At 39.3% G+C, this 17,751-nt stretch overlaps 2 protein-coding genes and 1 pseudogene across 2 annotated transcripts; 2 read left to right on the top strand and 1 right to left on the bottom strand.

Annotated features, from left to right (window-relative positions):
• Window positions 1–122: 122 nt before the first annotated feature.
• On the top strand, window positions 123–1,920 carry LOC121802407 (annotated as a pseudogene).
• Window positions 1,921–3,526: 1,606 nt separating this feature from the next.
• On the bottom strand, window positions 3,527–5,882 carry LOC121802301 (cytochrome P450 736A117-like). Its single transcript, XM_042201938.1, has 3 exons — window positions 5,529–5,882; window positions 4,894–5,445; window positions 3,527–4,283 (listed from the first exon to the last, which is right to left on the bottom strand). The coding sequence occupies exons 1-3, from the start codon at window positions 5,847–5,849 to the stop codon at window positions 3,681–3,683; spliced, it is 1,476 nt and encodes a 491-aa protein (XP_042057872.1). The 5' UTR covers window positions 5,850–5,882; the 3' UTR covers window positions 3,527–3,680.
• A 1,149-nt stretch (window positions 5,883–7,031) lies between these two features.
• Window positions 7,032–9,090, top strand: LOC121802302 (cytochrome P450 71A8-like). Its single transcript, XM_042201939.1, has 2 exons — window positions 7,032–7,774; window positions 8,402–9,090. Exon 2 carries the CDS (start codon window positions 8,410–8,412, stop codon window positions 8,965–8,967), a length of 558 nt encoding a protein of 185 aa, XP_042057873.1. The 5' UTR covers window positions 7,032–7,774; window positions 8,402–8,409; the 3' UTR covers window positions 8,968–9,090.
• Window positions 9,091–17,751: the final 8,661 nt, after the last annotated feature.

Genomic DNA, 17,751 nt, shown 5'->3' with positions numbered 1-17,751 from the left:
TTCGACGCCGGATTGATCGACGGGCAAAAGCTCCCGCGACGTTCGACGCGGAATCTATCGTTGAGGAACTTCTTCCTTAACATACTCCTATTTATAAAATGCAAATCCCCATTAACAAAAAAATGGAAGAATTGGAATTGGAATTGGAATTGGAAATGAATTTGTTTACAGTAGTACTCATCACATGTATCATCCTAGTATGGTTCATTTGGAAGCGGGGTGGAAGGAAGAAGCTGCCGCCGTCGCCTAGGGAGGTTCCAGTGCTGGGGAACCTCCACCAGCTGAGGCTCCTGCCCCACCGCGACTTCCTGGTACTGTCGAAGAAACACGGCCCGCTCATGTTGCTCCACTTTGGAAGGGTTCCAGTCCTCGTCGTCTCCTCTGAGGATGCTGCTAGGGCGATCATGAAAAACCACGACCTCTCTTTTGCGGACAGGCCTAGGTACAAGGCTCACAAGAAGATCCTGTACAACGGCAAGGACGTCGTGTTCACGCCCTACGGCGAGTACTGGCGCCAGGCCAAGGGCCACTTCATCCTGAAGCTGCTGAGTAACAAAAGGGTTCAATCCTTCCGCCCCATCCGTGAGGAGGAAACCGCCCTCTTCGTACACAAGATTCGAGAATCTTCTGGACGACCGGTTAATCTCAGCCATATGTTTTTCAACTTCACCTACGACGGGGTGTGTCGGTCGGCTCTCGGCCATACAGCCAGTCTGACAAGGGGAAGGAGTCCCTCGTGCTTATGATGGAGATGACTGAGGCCTTGGGGGCGATCAGTATTGGAGAATTCATCCCGTGGCTCCGCTGGATCGATCGTATCAACGGATTTGATAAAAAGGTGGACAGGATTGCCGCTGGTTTGGATGGAGTGCTGGAGACTGTCATTCGAGAGAGGTTGGGGAATCAGGTTGAGTCTTTGGAGGACAAAACTGAAGTTGATTTTGTTGATATCTTGCTTCAGATTTACACCCATGATGTCTCAACCAATAGGGATAGCATTAAAGCTATAATTTTGGTAAGTATCATTCATTTATTCACAGCTCATTTGATTGCTAGGTTTAATTATCAGATAAGATAATGTTTCATATACCAAGCTAACCACTATATATCTACATATTTGAATGTATACTGGGTTTTGATTTTGAATATTACAATGAATTAATAGCAAAAACTTGTATTCAATGATACCATAAATATTGATCAAACGCATTGATAGCTATGACATTTTATATATTTATTTGATAGTACTCTTTAATTTGCTATGTTAGTAGTAATAATTTATAAGGAATTGATGGCAAAAATTTCACTTATTATTTGCAGGATGTGTTTGGTGCGGGGACCGACACCTCAGCTGTGGTACTGGAATGGACATTGACGGAACTCCTACGGCATCCAAAGGCCATGCGAAAACTGCAAGAAGAGGTGAGAGGAATCATCGGACATAAAAAAGACATAACAGATGATGACATTGACAAAATGCACTACTTGAAAGCCGTGATCAAAGAAAGTCTCCGTTTGCACCCGCCGTTTCCCCTTCTCCTTCCAATGGTAGCCACCCGAGACGTGAAGGTCAAGGGGTACGGCGTGGCAGCTGGGACAGTGGTGATGGTTAGCTTTTGGGCAATAGGGAGGGACCCTGAGCTGTGGGACGAACCAGATAAGTTTATGCCAGAGAGATTCTTGAATTCGTCTATAGATTTTAAGGGTGTTGATTTTGAGTTGATACCTTTTGGTGGCGGGAGAAGAGGCTGCCCGGGGATTGCGTATTCCATGGCAGTTATCGAGTTGTTGGTGGCGAATCTTGTGGCAAAATTTGACTGGAAATTGGCTGATGGAAAGGATTTGAACATGAATGAGGGACCTGGGATTACTGCACATAGGGTTGTTCCTCTTCATGCAGTTGCTACTGTGGTTGCATAGTATTTTCATGTGTGTTTGTGTTTATGGTTTGCTGGGTGAAAAATGTTTTAATCTCGTGAAATATTGTTACTTTAGGAGTTACATGCGATCATAATTGCAATGCATAACCTATATGATCCCATGTATAGAGCATTACTCGATGAATTAAATAAAGATTTGATTATGTCCTTGAATTAACAATATATGAACCGATCGATTTTAATATTTAGATTTTGTATATATATAGAGATATAAACATTTTTTTATTATAAGAATGTACTAGTACTATTACTATTACTGTACATGCACAGTCCCAAATTATACATTCTAACATAATAATTGCATGTTTCGTGTATTAAAAAAAATACTCCATTAGTATTAGACAACCCATTGGCCATTACACATAAGTTTGCACCTCCCAACCACTATTAATGTGCATTATTATATTCAATCATTTTGTTTGTGTGTTAACAAAATGTCTCGATCATGTTGGTTACGAATTAGTACAATTTAAAAATAAAAGGATATAACTGTGTTATTAATATACATAATACAACCCCTTATCCTAAAATAAATTATCACACCAACTATTCTTCTAGAAAGCCTTAACCACTTTGATGTTCTGATACAAAAGTATGCATATCTTTTGGTTACACCAATTTATTCGCCCCCCATCAGACACTTTAGTAATCTTTACTTACAAACGTAACTAGTATATCACTTAAAAACAAATGGGATACAAATAGTTAAACATAACTATAGACAAGTACTATATACATAGATAGATCTAAAAAACTACATATATAAACCACGTACACTGTTAGAAAATATAATGCGGAAAATAAAATATTATTGCAGAAAGTAAAAGACGGAGAGAACTTTAAAGACTACATTGTGAATGACTTGAATTCTATTCTCTCCATGGTTACACAACTATATATAGACTCTAATTCTAGCTAAATATGAAAAATATATTCTAATTATACTAATATCATTTTTATTTGATTTTCCATAATCTTCATTGATTTCCTTCTTTATTCTTGTCATATCTTCATCCATTGCCTTCTTGTTCTCCAATTAAATGATTTCCTTATTCCAACACTCCCCCTCAAGTTGAGTATCGAGTTTTTCGACACTTAACTTGCACGATCTTTAGTTTGATAAATAGTTTATACTCGTATTTAAGAGTTCTTCAATTTCCATTGACAATTTATGCTCGTATCATAGAGCTTCTTCAATTCATCATTGATAATTTAGACTCATTTCATGGAGTTCTTCAATTTTTTATTGACGGTTTTAACTCGTGTCAAGGAGCTCTTTAATTTTCTGTTGACAGTTTTAACTCGTGTCAAGGAGCTCTTCAATTTTTTATTGCCAGTTTTAACTCGTGTCAAGGAGCTTGTCTAAACAGTTTTTACTCATATTTAGGAGCTATCTTAGATAGTTTTTGCTCGTATCTAGGAGCCATCTTAGATAGTTTTAACTCATATCAAGGTGTCATCTTAGATAGTTTTTGCTTGTATCTAGGAGCCAAATCATTTTTTTCTGACTGACAGTTTTTACTCGTGTCGAGGAGTTTTTTTCCTCACTCGTGTCGAGGAGTTTCTAACAAATGGGATACAAATAGTTAAACATAACTATAGACAAGTACTATATACATAGATAGATCTAAAAAACTACATATATAAACCACGTACACAAACTTAATATGCACTCACATGAAGTATATAATCTATAAAACTGAAACTTATTGATAGAGCTAGGCCTTCCGAATTATACTACTATTCACTAATCGGAGAGGCAAGTGCAAGAAGTGGAACAACTCTATGTGCTGCCATCCCAGGTATCTCATTCATGTCCAAATCTTCCCCATTAGGTAATTTCCAATCAAACTTGTGCACCAAATTTGCTATCACAATCTCTATAGCAACAATAGAGAATGTGATCCCGGGGCACCCCCTTCGCCCTGCCCCAAAGGGGATAAGCTCGAAATCCTGGCCTCTCAAGTCAATCGAAGAATTCAAGAATCTTTCAGGAATAAACTTGTCTGGTTCGTCCCAGGAGGCGGGATCCCGCCCAATGGCCCACCCATTGATCATCACCATTGTTCCGGCTGCAACGTCGTAGCCTTTGACTCGCACGTCTTCCCTCGCGATTCGAGGCCCGAGTAATGGGAAGGGTGGGTGGCAACGCATGGCTTCCTTGATCACAGCCTTGAGATAATACATTTTCTCTATATCACCATCTCGTATCTCTTGGTTCTGCTTTGTGATTCCTCGTACCTCGAATTGCAGCTTCTCCATCACTCTTGGGTTTTGTAAGAGTTCCGACATCACCCATTCCAGAGCTGTGGATATTGTATCAGTTCCACCTACAAATACATCCTATGCAACATTGATTGCGGATCCAAAAATTGATCAGACGATAATTATAATGCTTGAATTAGTATTTGGTTAAAAACAGCCCTACACAAACTTAAAAATGTATAGAACGACAAACAATAAAATATAAATAAGAAAAACCCTATTTTATTCAAGAAGCAAAACTATCTGGATAAAAAAATATTTTGGTTATATAACCCCCAATCATTCAAAATCGATGCATGAAAATGATAGAAATTTTAAAATGTGTGCATCTAAGAAAAAGGTAGTACTACAAAATTATAGTGAAATTAATGTTTTACTAGACGAAACAAAAAAATTAAATGGAAACTTGTTATAAGACATGAAAAGATGGTCATTTTCGTTTCTGTTTTGTGTCCTCAAAGGCATACGCAAAAAGACAAGCACACGTACTAGAAGTTTTTATAAGTAAATGGAGTAGTAGTATATTATAAGTACTGCGCAGTCGTGCATGATTTGTGTATTTGATGTTCCTTTCGTAGAGATGAGGAAAACAATAAAGTAGTTAGTAGTAGTATTAAATGGAGTAGTATAGCAACCAAATCCTAATCAAGGCATACGCAAAAAGAGAAGAAGTGAGAGATTAAATTACCAAAAGCAATGGTTTGATGCTATCACGTTGAATGGAGGCATCCTCGTGGCAAATTTGGATTAAAATGTCGACAAAATCAGGTGAATGCTGGTCGTTTGGATCGAGATGTTCTTGAATCAAACACTCCAAAACATCGTCCATCTGTTTGGCTGTGTTATCCAGTCTGTTGTAAAAACCATTAAGACAGCCAATCCAATCAAGCCACGGCATAAAATCACCAATATTAATAACCCCTAGAAACTCCATCAAATCCGTCATCACACGGAGAAACTTGTTCCCATTTTCAGACTCACTGTACTTTTTCCCAAAGGCCGCTCTAGCAATCCCATCATTCGTAAAAGTAGCAAACATGGCGCTTAAATCCACAGCTCCTGAAGCTTGTCGAACCTTGTTCACAAGAAGGGCCGTTTCTTCCTCTCTGATCCATCGGAAGGATTGAACCCTTTTATTGCTGAGCAGCTGAAGGACGAAGATGCTCTTTATCTTTCTCCAGTACTCACCATAGGGTGCGGACCCCACGTCTTTGCAGTTGTACAGCAGCTTCTTCGAGGCCTTTAATTAAATGATCAACTAGCTAGAATTAGTTATAGTAGTACTACCTAAAAGAAAATAATCTAATCCAATGGAGTACCTACCTTGAAAGTGGGTCGGCTTGCGAAGGCGATATCATGGGTTTTCATGACTTCCCGGGCTGCGTCGGCCGAGGAGACGACGAGGACGGGGACGGATCCCAAGTGGAGGAGCATGACGGGGCCGTGTTTTTGGGCGAGGGAGTGGAGAGAGCGGTGGGGGAGTGAGCTGAGTTGGTGGAGGTTGCCGATTATCGGCAGCTTTGGGGGTGATGGGGGTGGGTTTCTTTTGGTGGAGGATTTGTGGAAGATGAGGTTAAGAGACAAAATTGAGATGAGAGAGAAAACAAGTGTGACAAGAATGGGATTATATTGCAAGTCCTCCATTTCTGAACTTGTGTTAAGCTCTGTATGTGTAGGGATTTTATAGCTTCTTCTTTTTTTTACTATACATACTACTCCTACGTTTTATGAATATTCAAATTAATAATCTTAAGGACATGAAAATGGTGACGGAAATTATTTACATGTAAAATAATACCTCCGCCGTCCCTAAAACATATGAATATTTGGTTCACCACAAATTTTAATGTATAATTTGTAAACTAAGAAATAAATAGAAAGAAAAAATAATTAAAATATTATTAGTGGAAAATGAATTTCACTCATTGATTGAAGAAAAAATTATTTGGAGTATATCATACGATCGATCACGGTCACGTAAGAGGATGGGAAATGTCGATTTTATAAGAGATAAATGCATATGGACGGCCTAATAAATTGTAAGTAAGTACTCCACTAGATAGATAGATATGAAAGCTACCTCTTTGGCGTGATCAGTCATCTATCTTGTCCTTAATCCTTATAGTCAGTCTATTTATTACTAAAAAAATCATTTCTTTTAATAGCAAATAAGACTAAGAGTTTTTATTCGTCAAAGAGATATATATTGACTAATAAGACATGTTATAAAATCAAATGAGAATTAAAAAAAAAGATCATGATTCATAAATGACAGACTTTGCTGAAATGCAAGACATACTTTTTTGCAAAACTAAAGAATTATACATATTTTGAGCAATTATCTTTTATTTTTAAATGAAACTTTGCTTAAATTTAAATAAAATCAATACTCCAAATTTCTTATTTTTAAAAATAAAAAGTACTCCCTATTATTGTTTGTAAACAAAAGTATTTGAGTTGTGTATAAAATTTACTAAATTTAATTTATATCGAAAAAGAATCTACTTAATTTTGGGCTACTTATTTGCATTTGTAATGACTTCTTTACGGGCCTATTGTTCGGACGGCCCACATATTATTTGAAGTTCAATTTTTTGACCTTTTTCTATGTGGATTTAAATCAATTGGTCCATATCAATCTCTAGATAAATTGAATGACGGAGTAGGCAAAGACGATATAAAAGAAGATATTCTTTTGAAGTAAGTAGTGGAGTATGATTTTATATTATTAGCCAGCTCATGACTATGTATGGTTTGGTAGTAGAAAGTTTTATATAATCAGGCATTTAAGCAGAAGCAATTAATTAAGCAAACACATGTTGCAGTTGTAAAAATGGATGAGTTAAAGTTGAAGGCATTCATGATCCTCTCATCTCTTGTTTCTCTATTAATCTTGTTAATTAACCGAATTTTCCTGAAATCCTCAAACAAAAGGAAACTGCAAAGCTACCGATAATCGGAAACCTACATCAGCTGAGCTCCCTCCCTCACCACGATCTGCACTCCCTGGCCCGAAAACACGGCCCGCGACATCATGAAAACTCACGACCACAACTTCTCCAACCAGCTGGAGTTCAAGGCGCTGAAGAAGCTCCTCTACATCAGCTCAGCCCACTACGGAGAATACTGGAGGCCGATGAAGAGCATCTTTGCCCTACAGATGCTGAGCAGCAAAAGGGTTCAGTCCTTCGGCTCCATAAGGGAAGAAGAAACGGGCCTTCTCGTGAAGATGATTGGGGAATTTGAGTGAGATGATTGCGCAGATGAATGGTGATGCGGCTTTCGGGAGGAAATACAGTGAGACCGAAAATGGAAAAAAGTTTCTGCGTTTGATGAAGGATTTCATGGAGCTTATAGGGTTTATTAATATTGGTGATTTTATTCCTTTGGTCGTGTTAATGGTTTTGATAGGAGGCTTGATACCACTGCCAAACAGATGGATGAGGTTTTGGAGAGTGTGATTCAACAACGCCAACGAAGATTTTGTCGATGTTTTGCTCCAAATCTACAACAATCAGACTCATGATTCCTCCTCCATTGATCGCGACACCATCAAAGCCTTGCTTTTGGTAATTTTTCTTTCTTGTCTCCTCGATAAGCTGTTGTTGACTTGACTTGTTTTCTAGAGGCCAGATATTATTGGTATTAATTACCCTGATCATCACTTGTCTTATTTTGTCAATAAACTCCTAGTTTGTATGTTATTACTTGTCTTATTTTATTACTATAAAACTAGTATATAAGGATAGAATTCACATTGATTTCATTATCTTATTTACGCGTATTACTTCATCTAAGCTGCCAAAAAGTATGAGGTATGTTGATAGACGGATGAAGTATAAGTATATTAGATCTTGGGGCCCATTACGTTCTCCATTAGTTGTTGGAATTAGGATTAAGTCGTCATCTGTTTGCGAATAATTCTTTAGTGCATATTTTGGTTGCTTCATGTACATATGTTTTTTCTCATTTTAGATTTTTCCACGTTAAATATGTAAGTGTTGATTTGTCTAATAGATATTGTTTTTTTTTAATGTCCGAGCCATTTATAACAGGATGGATGAGTTCAAAATAACTCCGTTTATTCAACAAAATGAGTGATAGATTAATTTGGATTGTTTTTATTTAACGCACTATTGACTTGGATATACATGATGTATTTATTGGTGGAACTGATGCAATCTCCACATCTTTAGAATGGGTGATGTCCGAACTCTTACGACATCCAAGGGGGATGGAGAAGTTGCAACTCGAGGTACGAGGCATTGTTAAGCAGAAACAACATATAACACAAGAAGATCTAGAAAAAATGGGGTACATGAAGGTTGTGATCAAGGAAACCATGCGTCTCCATCCACCAATCCCAATGCTTGCACCTAGAGTTGCAAACAAGGATGTGCAGATCAAAGGCTACGACGTTTCAGCTGGAACCCTAGTGATGATCAATGCGTGGGCCATGGGGAGGGACCTAGCCTTGTGGGATGAACCAGAGAAGTCTACTCCTGAAAGATTCTTGAATTCTTCAGTAGATTTCAAAGGGCAAGATTTCGAGTTGATCCCGTTTGGGGCGGGAAGAAGGGGATGCCCTGGGGTCACATATGCTACTGTTACAATGGAGCTTGTGTTAGCGAATCTAGTGCAAAAATTCGAGTGGAAATTGCCTAATGGGATTGAGCCAAAACACTTGGACATGACTGAGAGCCCTGGGATCACTATCCATAGAGCTCTTCCTCTTCTTGCACTTGCCTCTCACGCTCAATAATTGGACAACTTCTAAATGTTTACAAACGTATGGTTTTGTCATATGCAGTGTTTGTAAATTGTAATAATGTATATAGAATATGCCTTTGAGAGATCTTCGCACCTTTATATATATTTTTTTTCATTCTTGATTCATTTAATTGACACGTTATTCTTGATTCATTTAATTAGATACTACTGTCTTGTGTGTGGATGGGGTTCTTCCAACAAAGCTATCTGATACGAGTACCGTATCAGTGTTAAAGAAGGAAGAAATCAATTAGTCAAGAAATCAGCAATTCCCTAAATTAGGGATTGTGGCTATATTATGTGTAGAGTGATTTATTCACATTTATTCCTTACCATGTAAACAATGTACAAACCCTATTTAAAGGGAACGTATGACAGTAATGAAAAATATCAAGCATTACTCTAAAATCCTTCTTTCTAAGCCATTTAACATGCCAACAGAGCATGCGATTCTGAGAACTCCGAATCAGAATCGTCATCGCTCGTAAACCCTTTCTCGAACCCCTTAGCCAAACACAATCATGTCAGATAACAAAAAAGAAATCACCGGCGGCCTTAACACATCCGAAGCGGATGAGTTTGCACGCCTCTTTTCAAACTTTATGCGCATTTATGCGCAGTAGTTTTGCGCATAATCAACCATCAAACAATCAAATCACCGAAACCAAGCCAGAAAAAACCTCATACAAAACAGATTCTCAACCCTTGACGATAGGGTTCAAGCTCAACGGAGATAATTATCCGTTATGGTCCATCGTTATGAACAATGCAATCAGCAGATGGGGGATGATTTCTCACTTCACCGGAGTCCCATCCCCACCGCCAAAGACAGATCCATCGTTTTCACAGTGGCAGGAAGCCGACCACTGTGTGTTTACATGGCTGGTCCTGAACATCGAAACCAAGCTGGTTAGTCAGGTGGCTCAACAGCCCACCGCAAAGCACATATGGGATAGCTTAGCGGTAACTTATGCGAGCGGCGGAGATACGTTACAGGTGTACGATCTCCACCGTAGGGCGAGCACATTGAAGCAGGGGAGCAGCACGCTAGAGGAGGTATGGATAGATCTCAACGAAATCTGGACAGCCATAGATCAGAAGAGGAAGGAGGACTTACATCAGATATCAGAAGCGGAGCAGCACACTAACATTGTTTTGTTGTGTTTCCTCATTGTATATCTGGTGCACTTGGCATTCAGTAGAATTGATCTGTACATTACTAATGCAGCCAAATTTCTATCTGTTACAAGATATCAGGACCGGAGAGATTATTGGGCATGGCATTGAAAACGACGGGTTGTACTATGTGGATGAGATAGCTCAAAAAGGGGCTGCCATGCTAACTCCCGGGACTGCCGATAGGGAAGCTTGACTTTGGCACCGACATTTAGGCCATCCATCTCCGGGTTATTTACAAATGTTATTTCCTAATATTATTCCAAAATCTAGCATGTATTGTGAGACTTGTGTTTTCGCTAAAAGCCATCGAAATTCTTATCATTTGAGTGATTCTCGTACTGAAACCTTATTTGCCTTAGTACATTCTGATGTGTGGGGGCCCGCACCAGTAACTGGGGGCCAAGGTCTTAAATACTTTCTCATTTTCATTGATGGTTGTTCTCGTATGACTCGGGTCTATTTTATGAAACATAAGTCTGAAGTTTTTGACCACTTTGTCCATTTTTATAGCCTTGTCCAACCCAATTCCAGAAACCGATCGAATCCTTCGTTCAGACAATGGGGGTGAATTTGTCAATTCCAAAATGAAACAGTTTGTACTAGAAAAAAGAATGATACATCAAACAACTTGTGCCCATACTCCAGAACAAAACGAAGTAGCAGAACGAAAAAACAGAATCTTACTAGAAATGACTCGTGCCATCCTCATTGAATCAAAAGTACCAAAAACATTCTGGCTCGAAGCCCTCGCCACTTCCACTTACCTTCTAAACTCTTTACCCACTCATATACTAAAATTCCAAACACCACTTGATGCCCTAACCTTACATGCCAATATCCCACAACATCTATTCCTAGAACCCAGTGTCTTTGGTTGCTCTATTTTTTGTTCATGTACCCAAACATGAAAGAACAAAATTATCTCCTTATTCTATTAAATGTGTTTTTATCGGCTATGGGGTGAACCAGAAGGGGTATCGGTGCTTTGATCCTAAAATTAATTGCATGTACACCACGATGAATTGTGATTTCCTCGAGTCTGAATATTTCTATGCCCACCTTAGCGGTCAAGGGGGAGTGAGAGTGATATTAGGAGTAATGTTAGTGACCCACTAAGCTGGGTGTCAATGCCAAGTGCACCAGAAGCGGACCTACCAGAGAAAGCAGTACGTAGTTCCGTTGAGCAAGTCTCTGATATAGTGCAAACCTACGCAGACAGTGACATTTCTCTTGTTACTTCTCCGCTTCTGATATCTGATGTAAGTCCTCCTTCCCATATGAATATGACTATAGGACCTAATGCTGAAGGTGAAAGTCAATGTACAGTTCAATTCTCGAGTCACATGACTAATTGATAGTAACTTGTGAGAAAGCGAGGGAACATGCAAACAATTCGACAGTTTTAATATGGGAGAAATTTTCACAGTCCCCGCCCCCTTGACAACTGTAAATTCCCCACTAGCAGTTTGGATATGTGACAAGTGAGGTTTGTGCGGTTTGGTTATATCTGACTCATCATACGTCATGGTATCAGTTTTCCACAATAAAAAATCCACCTATTATTTTTTTTCGACTCTGGAGATACACTACAAGTTGTTCCATAATTTCTTAGGACTTGGAAACGATTATTACTTTCAACTGGGGAAATTTTCAAATTTTCTAAAGTTTCTGGGGTCCTCCTGTAATTTTTAAAAGGCTATGGGACAGAATTTTTAATACTTTCAGTATGGGGTAAGTAATGGAAATAAGGGAGATTTGGAGGATTGGGTATAAAAGGGACAAATCCTAACCCCAATCCCATTTTACCTCCCGCCGCTGCTGCTTCATTCAACTCGCCTGGATCTGTTCTGACTGCGACGGCGAATTGCGCTACTCTAGCGGCCTTGGGTGGTTCACCAACCAGCTATTCGTTGCCCCGAGCGTAAGCGGCCAACTCACGGTTGCCCTCGGTGGTGACGACAGACGATGCTCCTCCTTCTGTTCCGACGGCTGCCGCGGCGTGGCCTTAGCTCCACGGTGGCCGGTTAGCACTGGTTTGTGCTTAGACTCCCACCAGTCCGGATACCCCACCAATTCAAAGCATTGCTCTCTTGTGTGCTTCCATTTTCCACAGTTCGTGCACACCAATTTGGACCGATCTTCCTCCGTTCTCCGTTCGTCGGAGAATCGCTGGTTCCACCATCTGTTGTCGCCGCCGCGCGGAGCATTGGAGTGGTTCGGCCTCCCCTTGTCTCTCGCCGTGAATAGCCCTGCTCCGATCCCATCTCCTGAGGTTTTTCTGTCTGTAGCGCGGAGGATTCCCGATCGAACATCCTCTCACTTCACTATGCTGTATGCTTGCTCAGTTGAGGGAAGTTGCTCCATCTTTAACACCTCTTTCTTTACATGTTCATACCCCTCATCCAGTGCAGTTAGGAATTGATAGAGTCTGTTTTGTTGTGTTTCCTCATTGTATATCTGGATATCTTCAGGATACTTCATTCGGCTGCATTAGCAATGTTAGTGACCCACTAAGCTGGGTGTCAATGCCAAGTGCACCAGAAGCGGACCTACCAGAGAAAGCAGTACACAGTTCCGCTGAGCAAATCTCTGATATAGTGCAAACCGACGCAGACAGTGACATATCTCCTGTTACTTCTCCGCTTCTGATATCTGATGTTAGTCCTCATTCCCTTGTGAATATGACTATAAAACCTAATGCTGAAGGTGAAAGTCAGGAAACATGTAATGAACAGTCAGGCGATACACCTACAGTCGAGGTGGAAGGAATCGATTCAGACATCGGAGGCTATATATTACCCCTCGAACAAACTGGGGAGTGCCACCCAAAAAGTATACTCCGGAAAGAATCAACCGGAAAGCACGATACTCTATTGCAAATTTGGTGAAATGACATCTGTCAGAAATGGCACAAGCTTTTGAGGAAGCACTCTATGATGAGGAGGAAATTCCATAATCGGCAGATGAAGCCATGAAACACAAGCATTGGAGGGAAGCTATGAAAGAGGAGATTGATGCCTTACTCCGAAATCAAACTTGGGAGAAGTGTATGCTACCTCAAGGGAATAAACCAGTTGGGTGCAGATGAGTATTCACAATCAAAAGGAGACCTGATGGATCGATTGAGCGATATAAAGCCCGACTAGTGGCAAAAGGATATACCTAGACATATGGGGTAGACTATTAAGAGACATTATCCCCAGTAGCAAAGATGGATAATGTTCGAGTACTTCTGTCAATTGCAGCCAACCAAGACTGGCCACTATATCAATTCGACGTCACAAATACCTTCCTTCACGGAGAACTGAAAAAGGAGATTTACATGGAGGCACCTGATGCACTTTTTATTAGCATTAAATAAACCTGCAAGTATACATAGTATATATAATATAGCTAAAGGTCAGTACCGGATATCGAACACAGGGAAAACAATCACAGATTGGCTACCTCCTACTAAGCTTCTTTCACTATTTGGAAAACCGAAAGATTTTGAGAATTTTGAAAACAAAGAACAATTTGAAAGCAGTAAACAACTAGATGCAAATAAATCACGGAGATAAAAGTATAGAAATAAGGGAATTCCAGGTATGTGCGTTCACAGTTATGGCTATACAAGTTCCAACTACAATACCCTAGCACAGTTCTTACTTTGATAGGACGAGTCACCTAGTTTATGCTCATGCGATACAAACGTTGATTACTAACATTAGGGTTGTCAATCCTAAATATGTAACTCCAAAAAGCTCATAAGACCCTTGAAAAGTCCTCTCTCTCAATTAACAGTGTCGTTTTAAAGGAAGCTAATTGTAGTGTCTACTAAGTGGATCTAACTCGCCAACCTCCTCTCACGATTATGTAGAAAGTTATATTCAATCATCTAAGATTGTGTCACTCAATCATGAAGCATCATTATTTACTTAGAGAAGAAACAAAGTAAAAACAAAACGGATATTAAATAGAAAATGAATTGTATAACCAAAGTCGTTACTAACACATCCTTAGAATCCTATGAATTTAGTTACACATGATGTAATAATCTAAAGACATAGGTTGAAGGGAAAACAATTGGAACATAAAACTAAAGCAAATAAAACTCAAATGTTGAATCCTTGTAGCTTTGATGCTCTTGAATCCTTCTTCAACTCCTTGCACAATGAAGCACTCTAACTTTTAATCTCTAGAAAATATGTTGCAAAAAGAGGATACTAATAATGAAGCTTGAGAGGGTATTTATAGGGGAAAAATCGCCCCTCTCAAATAAGTAAAAGAGTTGCAAAATATGGTAAATCTTGAAGAGAAAATTAGGGCAAATCTGCTCGCCGCTCTTTTGTGGCGGACCGCCGCACCTTGGCCGGCGGTCGCCGCGCATTAATCCGAAGCTTCTGACTCTTTGGTGGCGGTCGTCGGGCGTGTCTTCATTCCATGCTTAGATTTCCCGAAACTGGCCGCTACAGAAGTGGCGGCCGCTGAGCGCCGGCGGTCGCCGGCAGTGTTGCGGCGGTCGCTAGACGCTACCTGAAACTCCAGATTTCCTGCTTCACGTTTTGACTCTCTTTTTATGCTCAAATATGCACATTTCTCACAAAACATGTCAAAATATCAAAATAGATAAAAAAATATGCAAATAATGGACATGTAATGCAACTTTGACATTAAAAACGGACCAAATAATAGCCTTAAAACCATGCAAAATCCAAGCGTATCAACTCCCCCAAACTTACATTTATGTTTGTACTCGAACAAAACAATAAAGACACAAGAATAGAAAAGATAGACTAAGCATAAATTAACGCACAAGGACTAGACGTCGTAATTGCCTCAAAGAATGGAAAAGATAGACTAAGCATAAATTAACGCAATCAAATCAAGCAAGGCTTATTAGTGCACTTTCATTACTAACTCGTGGAGCACCTTGAATTCATGCACTCACATGTGGCAAACTTCCAAAGATAGGAAGTGATTTATCTCTCACTCTCAAAGTGTATAAGGTAATGTGTATAAACACTCAAATCATGCATCATGCAAAGTTTACCATATGCTTGCTCAAAGTCTAATCCCTCCTCTACTAGATGTGATTAAGCATCAAAAGTCCGAAATGTCTTTATTTTGGTTGTAATGTAGGCTCTTTGTTAGGTGAGGAATATTTGGCTAAAAAGTGACTAAACCCAAACATAGCAAAAGTGATCAATTTCTACCACATCAAACTTAGCACTCAACCAACAATTCAAATCTCAGTAAATTCTAGACATTGTCTGTATTTCTTTTCACTTCCCAATCCTTTGATTTTCTTTCACAACCTTTCTTTCTTTTTTTCTTTTTTTCCTTTTCTTTTCTTTCTTAAAAGCACCATTTCTAGATCAAGCACACATTTTGAATTTTTCTATTTCACAACTTGTACTTTTCTACATTTAAGCACACTACTTCTTATAACTTTCTTCCTTATCTGTCCAATTCCTTTACAAAAGATAATAAAAACTATACTAACCCAATGAATTGTCCCCATTTATTTGGTTTCCAAAGAATAGGCTTAAAGGCTCAAAATTGGCTCTAAAGGGAAAAATTTGAGAGGGTCGAAAATTTAGGAATTAAAGTAGCTAAGAAAATATGGCCTAACATTCTCCTAAATCAACTTAAACACTATGTAAACTTAGACAGACTAGGAACAAGTTCTAGAAACATATACATTAATGCAGATAAATCACATAAGAAATTAATTAGGCTCAAATCTCACAAGGTATAAGCATGATTCAAGGCGAACAAGCAATTCACTAATTATGCACATTTTTACCAAACCATCATATCAAAACGCCAAGCTATACATGATCAAATATGAAAAGAACTTCATATCATTGGCAACTCGGTCTAATGTGTCCCTAAGCATGTGTGTTTCTAAGTTCTTTACGTTATGTTCATGACATGGATTCACCTTCGGGATTTTTTAAAACAAAAAAAAAACTTAAACTAAAACCCTAAAATCAAAAACCTAAACACACAGTCCACCACTTCATCCCCCCAAACTTATTTACAACAAAGTGTGAAATAAGTTTGTAGAGTCGGTAGGGACGTGAGTAAACTACTAAAACATACCTTGAAATTTTCGCGTAGTGGCTGGACGGGACAAAAATTTGAAAAATTGCGGCTGGAATGCGGTGAATGGCTAGCGGGCCGCTGGACATCTTCAGCGGTAACTGGGATGAAGTCATAACTGTTCCAGTGTGTGGCCAGTTACAGAAGTGGCAACCGCTGAGCGCCGGCGGTCGCCGGTAGTGTTGCGACGGTCGTCGGACGCTACCTGAAACTCTAGATTTCCTACTTCACGTTTTGACTCCTTTTTTATGCTCAAATATGCACATTTCTCACAAAACATGTCAAAATATCAAAATAGATAAAATATGCAAATAATAGAAATGTAATGCAGCTTTGACATTAAAAACGGACCAAATAATGGCCTTAAAACCACGCAAAATCTGAGCGTATCAGCACCGCCTGGTTTTTCAGGCGAGTTCAAGATATGAGAAGGATGTAGATTGAAGAAGACCTTGTATGGTCTAAAACAGTCTCCAAGAGTCTGGTTTTGAAGGTTTTCTGATGCAATGAAGAGCTATGGATACCAACAGAGTAACTAAGATCATACCTTGTTCTTAAAGAAGCGTGGATGAAAGATTACCTGTCTTATAGTGTATGTTGACGACATGATTATTACAGGCAATGATGTAGAGGAAATCAAGAGCTTGAAGGAGAATCTCTTCAAGGAATTCGAAATGAAAGACTTGAGCGATCTTAAGTATTTTCTGCGAATTGAAGTTCTTCGATCACCACGAGGGATATTTTTGAGGCACAAAAAATACATCTTAGACATTTTGGCAGAGACGGGTCTACTTGAGTGCAAACCAGCTGATACACCGATCATGGTAAACCATGGATTGAAAATACAAGAAGGAGCTGAGCTAGCAGACCGTGGATGATATCAACGTCTAGTTGGAAAATTCATCTATCTTTCCCACACGAAACCTGATATTGCCTATGTTGTAGGACTTGTAAGTCAATTCATGCTCCAACCTAGGACTGAGCATTTGGAAGCTGCGCTGCGAATAGTCAGATATCTGAAGGGGACAATTGGACATGGAGTAGTGTTCAAGAAAAATGGAAACTTAGAGGTACATGGATATACTGAAGCTGACTGGGCAGGCAATCCAGTGGATAGAAGGTCCACTTCAGGCTACTTCACATTTGTTGGAGGAAATCTGGTAACATGGAAGAGCAAGAAACAGAAAGTGGTTGCACTATCTAGTGCGGAAGCAGAGTTCAGAGGAATCAAAAGTGGTTTGACCGAGATTTTATGGTTGAGGAAACTACTGACGGAGATCAATTTCCCTCCAGGAAGATGTCAACTATATTGTGATAACAAAGCTGCGATAAGTATTTTAGAAAATTCAGTTCAGCACGACAGAACAAAGCATGTGGAGGTAGATAGACACTTTATCAAGGAGAATATTGAAACTGGCATTGTTGAGTTGCCGTTTGTACGCTCGGAAGATCAGTTGGATGATATATTGACAAAGACAGTTAGTTCAAGAAGCTTCGAAGGAGTTCTAGG

Source organism: Salvia splendens, chromosome 5 (assembly GCF_004379255.2).
Source record: "Salvia splendens isolate huo1 chromosome 5, SspV2, whole genome shotgun sequence".
Lineage (NCBI taxonomy): Eukaryota > Viridiplantae > Streptophyta > Magnoliopsida > Lamiales > Lamiaceae > Salvia > Salvia splendens.
This window is presented reverse-complemented; position numbering and strand designations above follow the sequence as displayed.

Coding starts and splice junctions, on each gene's coding strand:
- LOC121802301 (XM_042201938.1), bottom strand. CDS start 5,849: ATGGAGGACTTGCAATATAATCCCATTCTTGTCACACTTGTTTTCTCT. Junction 5,446..5,528: donor CAAGCCGACCCACTTTCAAG/GTAGGTACTCCA, acceptor ATTTAATTAAAG/GCCTCGAAGAAGCTGCTGTA. Junction 4,284..4,893: donor GCATCAAACCATTGCTTTTG/GTAATTTAATCT, acceptor AATGTTGCATAG/GATGTATTTGTAGGTGGAAC.
- LOC121802302 (XM_042201939.1), top strand. CDS start 8,410: ATGTCCGAACTCTTACGACATCCAAGGGGGATGGAGAAGTTGCAACTC.